We start from the raw sequence: 12,756 nt of genomic DNA, 5'->3' as shown, positions 1-12,756 counted from the left end.
TGATTTTCCCTCTTTTTTTTTTCCAGAGTTGTAAAGTTTAATTTTACAGTTTATTTCCTTAAATAACTGAAATATATTTGTGAAATTACAATATATTTTACTATTAATTTGTATGTAATTTTACGTGATTTTTCCTTCTTTTTTTTAGTCATTGAGTTTTACAGTTTACTCCTTTACATAGCAGAAACATAATTGTGAAATTACAATACACTTGTCAACATATTTTAACAATAAATATCCGTTTTTCTAATTGGCTTTCTTTGTGAAAGAACAGAAATATTGGATTTTCTTCACAGTTACATGGATTTCTTGTTATATTACTTTTGACATGTAAAATCACGGTTTATTTTTGTGAATTAATTGGCGTTTTGAAAATCCAGAAAAAAGTAAAATAAACAGTAAAATTCAGGTATATTATTTTTATTTATTTATTTATTTATTTATTTATTTATTTATTTATTTTGCAGTCTATATAACCAGCACTGCTCTCAGTAAAAAAACTGACAAATCAGTGTCAGAAACAAGGTCATCTGTTTCGGAGCATTAAAATGTGGAGACATCCTGTTCGGTGTGAGGGGACCAGTGGACCAGCGTCCAGTGGAGTCGGGGATCTGAGTTCGGATCCTTTGTGTCTTTATAAACTTTCATGTTGGACAGTACGGTTCTCCAGGAACAGCAGTTCTTCAGACAACAGACTCGTCTGACTGACGGTTGATGTTTGTTACATTGCCGTTCCTATTTCTGATTGTTGCATCGCAGCGCCGTCACCTGCTGGTCGTGCTGGTCCCGGTTCTGGTTTTCCCTCTGGAAGCAGATCAGCAGTGCTACGTTTCCGCCGCTGCTTCTCGACGTGTGATTTCTCTGTGTTTTGGCGTGAAGTCCTGCGGCGCTGGCCGCGGTCCCACGAGCAATTCCCTTTTCAGTTGAGAGCGTTGCTCTCAGAATGTGATGAAACTCCCTCAGAAGGCTGGTTCCTGTCGACGGGGGTCGTCCGGATGCGAGGCCCGCCTGGTGAAGACATGCTGACGACACGGAGCGACTGAGAACCGCGGCAGGCGCAACATGTGGCGACAAACGCTTCTCCAAAAACTCAACGGCGAGATGGAGACTCGCCAAGACGCTCCACAAATAAGGCGTTTAGCGAGTGCGAGCGGAGCGCCGACTCCCACATGGAGAGCATTGTCTCTGCAAAGCCTGGCCTCGGGTCCGCGTCCTCCGCTCGCTGATTTCCACCCTGCAGTGGAGCCAAAGCGCTCAGCCTCTGCGTTCCTATCGCTGCTTCAAAGGCCAGATTTTCACACCCATGCCCATTCGCCAGTTTTACACACACCGTGTATATGAGCTTAAACGTGAAGCTTTGTTTCCGTGGCTTCGACTCCCAGATCATATGTGAGTAAGCTAAATCCAACACGGTGACTCAGATTTTACAACCGCATCCCAGAAACGCCGTAAAATAGATGGTGTCAAAATCATTTCAACCATAGATTTAATAAAGCGCCGTGCTAATCCCGGGGGAAAAAAAAAATCTGTTCTTTAGAAACGTGGGACTTTTCACAGAAAATGTCTTCTGCTCAGGGAAACGGTCACGATTCATTTCAGTTCATACTTGTTAAAAAATAAAGGGTTGATCTCCTCAGTCAGTCTGACGCTGGACTCTTAGAGCTGATCACAGAATCCAGAACTCTACAGAACAGATCAGTCTGTCGGGATTTAAAAACAGACGACAATCAAAATAGACAAAGTCGTCAAAATCTGGCAACAAATCTCATGATGATCGTCTTTACTGACTCAGATTTGCACTTCGCACTAAAAACAACATGTTTGGAAAAGTCGAGCATCCGTCCAGTTCGTCTCCAGCGCCACCGTGTGGGAAAGACGGGAGGAGCAGCAGCAGCTGAGCAGGTGAAGGGTCGGTGAAAAGATGCACTTATAGTTTACAGAAGGGTCTCTCCATGGCGATGGGGTCTCGGCTCCACGCCGGTCTCCATGGCGACGGGGTCACGGCTCGACGCTGGTCTCCGTGGTCACGGAGTCTTAATTTCAACTACCAACTCCCTGGAATCCCTCATCTGGGCGTTCCCTCCAGAGAGACACATGCTAACCGGGGACTCTTCTGTTGTTCTCTGGGTTGTTTCAGTCGGTTACCAAGGTAACGGTGAAACGATGAGGCTGGAGCTTGAGCAGCAGCGATACGACGTCTTCCTGGAGGATAAAGCACCAAAACCTCTTTTCCCGGCTCGAATCTGTTTACTAGCTTAGCATTAGCATTAGCATCGGTGATGGAGACTGTGGTGCTGTTGCTCTTCTCGCCGTGTTTCAGGAACGTTTTCCAGCTGCAGCTCCTCTAATACGAGGAGGAAGGAATCTGAACCGACCAGGAAGCTTCCGCAGGATCCACTCAGCACAAAGCTTCGGCAGAAGAAACGGTTTGACTGTTGATCCCAGCCGAATAAAGAACTGGACCTCCTGTTTCTGGTCCTCAGATCTTCTCAAACATGGAACCTGAACGAAGAATCGAAGAGTCAAATGATCAGAATGACAGTGTGAGGGAGCGGCTGGGAGCTCAGCCGTTCACCACATTCAGAGCTCGTATAAAGATGAATAACATACATGTTATCTGGCATGAAAGCTGTACAGTGTGTGTGTGTGTGTGTGTGTGTGTGTGTGTGTGTGTGTGTGTGTGTGTGTGTGTGTTAGATCTGGGTTGAAGGCAGAATCATCAGTCAAGCTGCTCGGCTCACATGAATCTTGACAAACATGTATTCACCACTGATTATCTCACAGCAGCTCAACAGCAGCCGAGCGTCGTACCGTCGGCGTACACAGCGCCTTGCTCCTGGGTGTGTGTTTGATCCGGGCTCACAGGCGGCCATTAAGACGAGAAGGCAGACCTGGTGCTGCTGGTGAGCTGTGAAGGAGGCCTCAGCAGCTCCCAGTGATGGAGGAGTGTGTTCTGGAGCTGCTGCTGGCAGGAGGGGAGGTGGTCTGGCGGTCTGGAGGTCTGGGGGTCTGGTGGTGCGGTGGTCTGGCAGTGTGGCGGTCTGGTGGTCTGGCAGTCTGGCGGTCTGGTGGTCTGGCGGTGCGGTGGTCTGACGGTGTGGTGGTCTGGTGGTCTGGCGGTGCGGTGGTCTGACGGTGTGGTGGTCTGGCGGTGTGGTGGTCTGGCAGTCTGGCGGTGTGGTGGTCTGTGGTGGTCTGGCGGTGTGGTGGTCTGGTAGTCTGGTGGTTTGGTGGTCTGGCGGTCTGGTGGTGCAGTGCGGTGGTCTGGCGGTGTGGTGGTCTGGCGGTTTGGTGGTCTGGCAGCCTGGCGGTTTGGTGGTCTGGCGGTCTGGTGGTCTGGCGGTCTGGTGGTCTGGTGGTGCAGTGCGGTGGTCTGGCAGTCTGGCGGTGTGGTGGTCTGGTAGTCTGGTGGTCTGGCGGTCTGGTGGTCTGGTGGTGCAGTGCGGTGGTCTGGCAGTCTGGCGGTGTGGTGGTCTGGTAGTCTGGTGGTCTGGCGGTCTGGTGGTGCAGTGCGGTGGTCTGGTAGTCTGGCGGTCTGGTGGTCTGGCGGTCTGGTGGTGCAGTGCGGTGGTCTGGCAGTCTGGCGGTGTGGTGGTCTGGTAGTCTGGTGGTCTGGCGGTCTGGTGGTGCAGTGCGGTGGTCTGGCGGTGTGGTGGTCTGGTAGTCTGGCGGTCTGGTAGTCTGGCGGTCTGGTAGTCTGGTGGTCTGGCGGTGCGGTGGTGCGGCGGTGCGGCGGTCTGCTGGTCAGGTGATTGTGTCCAGTTCTTCATTCTCGGTCCTCATCCTTCAGTCAGTACATTCGATGAGGTCGAATCAGTGAGTTTTACAGAACTTGAAGAGATTTCTGCTCCAGAGTCTTCAGCTCGGTTCAGATGCTTCTAGATATTTTGTCTTCAGCTCGTTTTGAGGATTCAAGTTGTCCTGAAACATTATTTTAATTCTATAACCACACCCTCTATCTCTACAGTCAACTTATTTATTTTACATTTTACAAAAATTACCAGTTTTTTCTTTTCTGATTTTCAACAAAGCATAATTTATTTTCAAATCAAAATCGATTAAGTCCAAAGGTTCCTGTCAATATTCACAAATTCCTAAATACTTCCATCATCGACAAATGTGTATATATATGTATTTATTTATATGTATATATGTATTTTTCTTTTTACATGCAGTTATTCAACCCTTGAGATCCAGTTTCCATCATCATGTTTTCCTCTCCTGCTGTATTTGATTGGACAGTTTTCATCGTTTATTTGTGATTTTCATCAATATGTTTTCTTGATAAATTACTTCCCAGGTTTCTGACTGTGAATCATGTTGGGTTCATCCAGGGACTCTTGTTCTGAAGGTTGTTCTCTTTCTCAGTGAAAACTGGCCGGTGATCCACTCACTACGTCACTGTGTCTGTAACCAAAACGAGCAGAGATCCTGCTGCTCTGGTGAGAGGTGAAAGGTCGTTCAGTGGGGCTCTGGTTGGACCTGAAGAGTTTTCTTTCTGGACAGTCGCAGCTTTTACTGAACTCTCCCAGATTCCCAGATAAGGAGGAGGAGTTTCTCTGAGGAGTGAGAGGTGGAGGGGAGCAGCTGGAGGTCGTTTGAAGCGCAGGACTCTGGGAAGGGAAGCGCTGGATGTTTGGTTATCCACTGTAGATTTGGTCGACCACTCTGGAGACGTCCGGTTCAGATCCAGCCTCCACTCTGATGTGATCTGACGGTGTGCAAGATTTCAAAATAAAAGTCTGTCCTGAGTGAGTCAGAACCCGGCGGGACTGACTGTACGGTCCTGTGAAGGCCGGGGTGTCTGAACGGGATTCTGGGATTGATTCTACATCCTGACGACTCAAACTGGTTTCAGTGTTAAAAAAAGCTCAGGAGCTCACTGAGTGAATGAAGTTAGACTCACACTGGGCCATCAGAAAAAACCCTTAATGTCCGTTTATCAGCAGTGACAGATGATTTAATGATCATTCACTGCAGACGTGTAGATCAGAACATGAAACACAGATTTCACACCGGGTCTTCACAAACAGTCACCGTGTCCAGACAGAAGGACCAGGAGGCGACGAAGCAACGTGTTTCCAAAACGCTTCTCATATAATCTTAAAACTGAGCTCCAGGAGCTCCAGGAGCTCCAGGGGAGCGCTCGGTTTCCATGGCAACACTGTGCTTGTTGTGGAAGTTTGCGTGTGTTGGCGCCGGGCTGTTGGCATTCAGCGTGACCTTTGACACGGCGGCCGGCGGCGGCCTGATCTGTCGCTGGGAAACAGACGGACGCTCCGTTAAAAATAATGAAACGTTAATAAAACCGGAAACATGTGACCCTCTGAGCCGCCGGAGGCCAAACCGCCGCTCCGCAGCTTCACGTCAATATTACAGCGGTAAATGAGAGGCGGGGGGGGGCTGCTGACCCCTCTCACCACACACACACACACACACACACACACACACACACACACACAGCCTGATGCTTGTCTAATGAGCAGGGTGGTGAAGATACATGACGGAGAGAATCGATGGCGGTGACGTCGTCGCGGCCCCAGAATCCTCGGCTTTGTCAGCTGATTTCATGCTAACTGAGCGCCGTCCAGCCTCGGGGGCCATCTTTATCCCCACCAGCCGTCCGGCGGCGTGCAGCGCCGGCTCTCTGCTCTTCTGTCGCTAATCAGACTAAAAGCATCAATCAGAGTTTTCTTCTTCTCTCCTCCTCTGCAGTTCCCGCCCGGATCACCAACATCTCGGCCGACGTGACGGTGAACGAGGGCAGCAGCGTCAACCTCATGTGTCTGGCGGTGGGCCGGCCCGAGCCCAGCGTCATGTGGAAGCACCACTCGCCACGAGGTGAGGCCGGCGACTCGCTTCCTCTGCCGCTCTGGGCGTTTTGGGACCGTCTTATGGTGTCTGCAGGAGCGCCCCCTGCTGGCAGCTCTGGGAGTCTCTCCAGCTTTGAGTCTCTGAATCTTGTCGCTCCACAGCTTAGCATTTAGCTCTGTAGCGCTGCTGCTAGCTGAAGCTAAAGCTAAAGCTAAAGCTAGCAGCCTGCTGGAGCTGCAGCGTTAGCGGCTGTGGGTCCTGGAGGAGCTGGTTCTGCTTCCTCCTCAGTGGGTTCTGGAGGTTCTGGTTCTGGTTCTGGTTCCTCCTCAGTGGGTTCTGGAGGTTCTGGTTCTGGTTCTGGTTCCTCCTCAGTGGGTTCTGGAGGAGCTGCTTCTGGTTCTGGTTCCTCCTCAGTGGGTTCTGGAGGACCTGGTTCTGGTTCCGGCTCCTCAGCCTGTTGCTGTTTTCATCTGGGTCCAGGGTTGCCAGGTTGGGCGGGTTGATAACATTTGGGCTGGTTTTCACCAGATGTGGCTCGTTCTCAGGAATTCGTTCCACCCGTTTCCAAACCCCTGAAGCTGATCAGCGTGATTCATGAGCCGTATGATAACGCCAAGAGCCTCCTCTGCCTCCGATTGGCTAGAATTCACTACATTCACTGATTTGAGTGGTTAGTCTGTGTGTGTGTGTGTGTGTGTGTGTGTGTGTGTGTGTGTGTGTGTGTGCGCGCGTGAGCGTGCGCGTGTGTGTGTGGGCCAGTGAGAGAGAAAAGTTATTTCCAGGCAGCCTGCATAGTTTGTAATCAGTAATGTACCTGCAGTGAGTCGGATTTCGTGTTTTTTTGCTCATGTTTCGTGTTACTGTTGTAACTGTTTTTGCTCTGCTCTTTGTGAGGCTGTTTCACTGCCTGCTGTCTGCTCTGCGCTCATGATGTGTTCTTTATTATGCAGATAAGAATGTCACGGTTTTAACATGGCTTCTACAGCGATTGAGATCCGGGCTGGTTTTTGTTGCGTTGGGCTGGAAACAGTCTGATCTGGCAACCCGGTCCGTGTCCTGGGCTCTGTTACCTGGCGGCTGGCAGCGGTTGGTTGGATCAGTGTTCTTCCAGATGTTGACGTTACTTTGAAAAATAAATCAAAATTTCTCTTCTTGCTGTTGCCGCTTGCTGACCGGGACTTCCCAGGAGGTCAAAGGTCAAGCTGTCAGCTCTTTTCACACCAAGTCCGGTCCGTCCTCGGTGAATCAGCTCATGAAGACGTTTTTACAACCATTTTACAACCATTTTTCTCTATTCTGATGTTTCTACACTGCGCTTCTTCTTGAGGTGCTGTGGCTGCAGACACACTGTTTCAGCCCGGAATGATTCATATTCCAGCTAAATGGAGGCTTCAAGTTACTTTTATCCAACCAGAAACTCGTTTTTGACCAGAAATAATCCAGGATTCTTCCAAAAGTTAATATGATGATGTAGAAGAAGCACCACCGTAGAGGGGAAAGAAAACAAAAAAAACCAATTTTATTTGCATTTCAACCAAAGCTGCCATGTCCAGCCTTGTTCTCACCCTTCTCAGTATCTGGTGGATTCATAAAATAAAGCCGGTGGTTATTAGGAATCAGTTTAAAATGTGTTTCAATGACTCCGACTGGTCGTCTGCGACGTGACCCACAGAAACATTCATGACTTCATTCCAGACGATCAGAGCTGAGAGTTTAGTGTTTCTATACACTCTAAATTTGAGCTTCTTATGAGGAAACCAGTCAGCTCTATATACAATCTGTATGTTTGCAGCTCGTTCCTCATCTCTTCCTCACACTCATACAAACTCCTCATATCCAAACAAATATCTGAAGCTCATCACATGAACCCGAGAGAAATTATTTGAGCTCCAAAGGAGAAAGATGGAAGCTGCTTCCTGCACTGATGAGCAGAACAACAGTCTGCAGAGGCGAATCTCGCTGTTCTGCTACAAAGAAAGACTAAACGAAAGCTGCTTCCCTCTGATGTTTAGCCATACATGATAGGAAGCCTGTGACCTTTGACCTTTTGTGGAGAAGCCTGAAGCTGCTGGAAACAACAAGCACTGGATGTGGTTCTCTAATCTGAGCACAAAGAAAAAGAATCCACATTTTAGGACGAACTTTCTTTTGTTCCTCTGGAACCGCAGCGTTTTTATTCCGCAGTTCATCTGTTGAGATTTGACCTGTTGATGTGGAGTGAAGCCTGGAAAGTCTGTTGTTGTTTTTGGAGTGCAGCAGCTCCGTCAGACTCGACCCTAAACCTGGTCCTGGTCCTGGTCCGGTTCAAACTGGATCAACAGGGGTTGTAATGCAGCAGCTACTGGAGGAGGCATTCCAGCGTTTCACTGAGGATTTGGTTAAAATTCACATTATGTGAGACTGCAGTCATTTTCTGTAAGAATTATTTGGTTTTTAGAAACTGATAGATATTTTCATCCCATAAAAAAGGCATTGACCCTTGACCCCTGATGACCCAGACCTAAAATGTGTTTGACACCCCTGAATTACAACCGTATCAAACACCATGGAGTTCAGATTATTTCCTGCTGCTCATCCTCAGCCCTGCACCTCCATGTGGTCTGAGACACAAGATGGACCTGTAATCTGTGCAGTCTTCTGTAATCTGTAATCTATAATCTATAATATATAGTCTATATTCTATAATCTGCAATCTATAATATATAATGTGTATTCTATAATCTGTAATCTGTAATCTATAATCTGTAATCTGTAATCTATAATGTATAATATGTAATCTATAATATATAATCTGTATTCTGTAATCTCTAATCTCTAATCTATAATATATAATCTATAATCCCGCTTCTGTCTCCTGAACGCCACATCCTGGATTTTTCCTCCTCTTGGATTTTTGTTCTGAAACTTCTCTTAGTTTTCTGTTCGGTCTGTCAAAGATCATATACAAGTTTCACTAAACAAATGTGTCAAGCTCGAACAATTTCTCCCCACCACACACACACACACACACACACACCACATGGCACCAGTTTCATACTGGCTGTACACTTTGTCCAGTTTTGTGTTTTTAACTCACAGTGCCTCTGTGGAGCACAGCCGTCATGAATAACAGGAAAACACCATCGTCTGGAGTCCTCTATATTCCTCTATATTCCTCTGTATTCCTCTGTATTCCTCTATATTCCTCTATATTCCTCTGTATTCCTCTATATTCCTCTATATTCCTCTGTATTCCTCTATATTCCTCTATATTCCTCTATATTCCTCTGTATTCCTCTATATTCCTCTATATTCCTCTGTATTCCTCTGTATTCCTCTCCAGGTCCTTGCGATCGTCTCGTTGTCAGACCCCGATCGGGCCAGTGCCTCGGTTGTTTGTTTGGTTTTCCCGCTCTCGGCTTCAGGGTTTTCTGGACCGGAGCCTCCTGGTAAATCTGTGTGTCATCTGTAAATGTGAGAAACCTTTCATTTCAGAAACTCTGATGCAGATATTCTATTACGATGCAGATATTAAATTCAAGTGGCACCAGGATGAGTCCTTGAGGGACGCCAACACTTGAAAAAGACCTTCTGACACACACAAAAAAAAAAAAGTCTTCAAACTACTACTAGGTTTCAAACTACTTCTGTGATGCTTGATGTGTCTTTCAGTACTACCAGCATCTCAGAGCAGTTGTGGGTTTATTCCGGTATTTCTTCAACTGAAGCGGTCAGAGGTGACTGCTGTGTGGATCTAAGTCCGGCCCGGACCTGAAACGACCTCCTGGTATCAAGGAGTTCTTTTCTTGCGGCGAGACTTGGAATCAGTCTGGAGCTTCACCAGAGACGTCCAGCCGGTATTTCAATTTGTTCTGTAATATGCAACGGCTGACGGCGCCGAACGCGGCGGCGAGATCGAGTAAAAACTGCGACTGCAATTTCAGCAGTGTCAGAGTCCTCGAAGATCTTAATCTGATCAGCCGGAGTGGACGACGAGGACGAGGACGAGGAGAGAGTCACTCCTGAGACGCAAATGAACCGACGGAAAACAGTCCAGCAGTAATACACCGCCCTCCACCTGTGTGTGTGTGTGTGTGTGTGTGTGTGTGTGTGTGACGATAATGGCTTGTCTCTCTTGACGTCTCTCTAATGAAAGGAGGCGATGTGAGGAGATGTCTGGGCGGCTGCAGGAATCCTCCCTGGCCGTCCGAATCTTTAACGTCTTTCTGTTTCTCCCTCTCTCTCCCCGCCGGGCGGCGTTTCCCCGGCGGCTCCTCGCCGCTCGCCCTTCATGTTTGCCGCCGCCGGTAACGAAGCGCTCCTCACCGGGGAGTGTTTGCCTGAGCAGCCTTCCTCCCCGAGTTTAACGCCTCAGATCTGGCACCGAGCCGGCGTCGTCGTTTGATGGTTGTTTTTCTTACCTCAGCGAATCATTTTAGAAACGGTCACACATGCTTGGCGGCGGCGGCAGAAAGACGCCTCTCCTCTCACTCAGCAAAAGCAATAACAGAGCGGAGGAAGGAGTCTCAGGCAAATGTGGATGGAATAAGAAATGTTCGGTGACTCCAGCCTGGAGTTTGTTAGGAAAATGTCAGCTGAGTTATGGCGAGATCCCGGCTGCGTCGGCGGTCCGGCTGCACGGCGCCCATAAATCAGCGGAGAGCGGCGGCCCGTAAACGTGTAGCCGCCGTGCTTCTTTATTTAATATATGTAGCCTGTCCATTCACGCCTCACCTTTATTTTGTGCGCTGCGAGACTCCGGGGAAACTCCATCAATAATTCAGCGGCGTCCGGCTGCAGCGCCGCTCTGGCCGCCGGCCACCGGGCGGATTAGGAGATGTATGGTCGGAGGAAAACAGTTTATTCAGGGACGATGCGATACGGATCCTGTCCCCCATTAAGGCTCATTAAAGCGGACGGGCTGTGAATGTGTTCTCGCTCGGATGTTTGTCTGTTTCAAATCAGCGCCGGCTGAAGGCCTGCTGGAGTCTGATCTCCCCGAGAGACTGACGGAGCCGGCTGGCGGAGCCGGCTGGCGGAGCGTCCGCCCAGCTCCGGACCGTGAAGTGAAGCTCGCTCTCCGGTCGCAGCGTGACGAACGACAGACTTTCATCTAAATTAGTGAAGAACATGTTAGTCAAGTGGATCAGTCAGTGACAGTTCACTTTTTCAGGAAAGCACCAAATTTGGTACAGAAATAGTGTATGACCCCAAAAAGTACCCCAAAAATCTAAGCCCCCCGGTGGCCGCCATCTTGGATTCAAATATGGCCGCCTTGGTAAACCAATTTTATGTAATATCTCCCTTCATACAGCAGACACAAAGCTGCTTTCAAGATCTACCTCCATGTTTTAAAGGTCTGCGAATTCGATGAAGTCATTTATAACCGTGTTTGTGTCCGCCATCTTGGATTTCAAAACGCCCGCCAACCTGTTACCCTGGTTTTATGTCTCTCCATCCATCCATCCATCCATTTTCTACCGCTTATCCGGGGCCGGGTCGCGGGGGCAGCAGTCTCAGCAGGGATGCCCAGACTTCCCTGTCCCCAGACACTTCCTCCAGCTCCTCTGGGAGGATCCCAAGGCGTTCCCAGGCCAGCCGAGAGACATAGTCTCTCCAGCGTGTCCTGGGTCTTCCCCGGGGTCTCCTCCCAGTGGGACATGCCCGGAACACCTCCCTAGGGAGGCGTCCAGGAGGCATCCTAAACAGATGTCCGAGCCACCTCAGCTGGTTCCTCTCGATGTGGAGGAGTAGCGGCTCTACTCCGAGCTCCTCCCTGGTGACTGAGCTCCTCACCCTATCTCTAAGGGAGCGCCCAGCCACCCTACGGAGGAAGCTCATTTCGGCCGCTTGTATCCGGGATCTTGTCCTTTCGGTCATGACCCAAAGCTCATGACCATAGGTGAGGGTGGAAACGTAGATTGACCGGTAAATCGAGAACTTCGCCTTTCGGCTCAGCTCCTTCTTCACCACGACGGACCGATACAACGACTGCATCACTGCAGCCACTGCACCGATCCGCCTGTCAATCTCACGCTCCATCCGTCCCCTACTCGTGAACAAGACCCCAAGATACTTGAACTCCTCCACTTGGGCTAGGGTCTCTCCACCAACCTGGAGGGGGCAAGCCACCTTCCTCCGGTCGAGGACCATGGCCTCGGATTTGGAGGTGCTGATCCTCATCCCTGCCGCTTCACACTCGGCTGCGAACCGCCCCAGTGCATGCTGTAGGTCCGGGTTCGATGAAGCCAACAGGACAACATCATCTGCGAAAAGCAGAGATGAAATCCTGTGGTTCCCGAACCGGACCCCCTCCGGCCCCTGGCTGCACCTAGAAATTCTGTCCATGAAGATTATGAACAGAACCGGTGACAAAGGGCAGCCCTGCCGGAGTCCAACATGCACCGGGAACAGGTCCGACTTACTGCCGGCAATGCGGACCAGACTCCTACTCCGGTCATACAAAGACCGGACGGCCCTTAACAAGGGGCCCCGGACTCCGTATTCCCGGAGCACCCCCCACAAGACACCACGAGGGACACGGTCGAATGCCTTCTCCAAATCCACAAAACACATGTGGACTGGTTGGGCAAACTCCCACGAACCCTCGAGCACCCTATGGAGGGTATAGAGCTGGTCCACTGTTCCACGACCAGGACGAAAACCGCATTGTTCCTCCTGGATCCGAGGTTCGACTATCGGTCGGATCCTCCTCTCCAGTACCCTGGAATAGACTTTCCCGGGGAGGCTGAGGAGTGTAATCCCCCTATAGTTGGAGCACACCCTCCGGTCCCCCTTTTTAAACAGGGGGACCACCACCCCGGTCTGCCAATCCAGAGGCACCGTCCCCGACCGCCACGCGATGTTGCAGAGACGTGTCAACCAAGACAGTCCCTGCACATCCAGAGACTTAAGGTACTCAGGCCGAATCTCGTCCACCCCCGGTGCCTTGCCACCGAGGAG

At 49.8% G+C, this 12,756-nt stretch overlaps 1 protein-coding gene across 2 annotated transcripts in view; it reads left to right on the top strand.

Moving 5' to 3' along the window:
* The window catches only part of opcml (opioid binding protein/cell adhesion molecule-like), a 372,753-nt gene that overhangs the window by 298,741 nt on the left and 61,256 nt on the right, over positions 1–12,756 (top strand). For both annotated transcript variants that reach the window (XM_030101011.1, XM_030101010.1), the window contains one exon: positions 5,716–5,841. In XM_030101011.1, the coding sequence (XP_029956871.1) occupies positions 5,716–5,841 (126 nt within the window). The remainder of the gene's footprint in view (positions 1–5,715; positions 5,842–12,756) is intronic.

Source organism: Salarias fasciatus, chromosome 10 (genome assembly GCF_902148845.1).
Source record: "Salarias fasciatus chromosome 10, fSalaFa1.1, whole genome shotgun sequence".
NCBI lineage: Eukaryota > Metazoa > Chordata > Actinopteri > Blenniiformes > Blenniidae > Salarias > Salarias fasciatus.
Note: the sequence above shows the minus strand (reverse complement) of the source record. Positions and strands in the feature narration are given on the sequence as shown.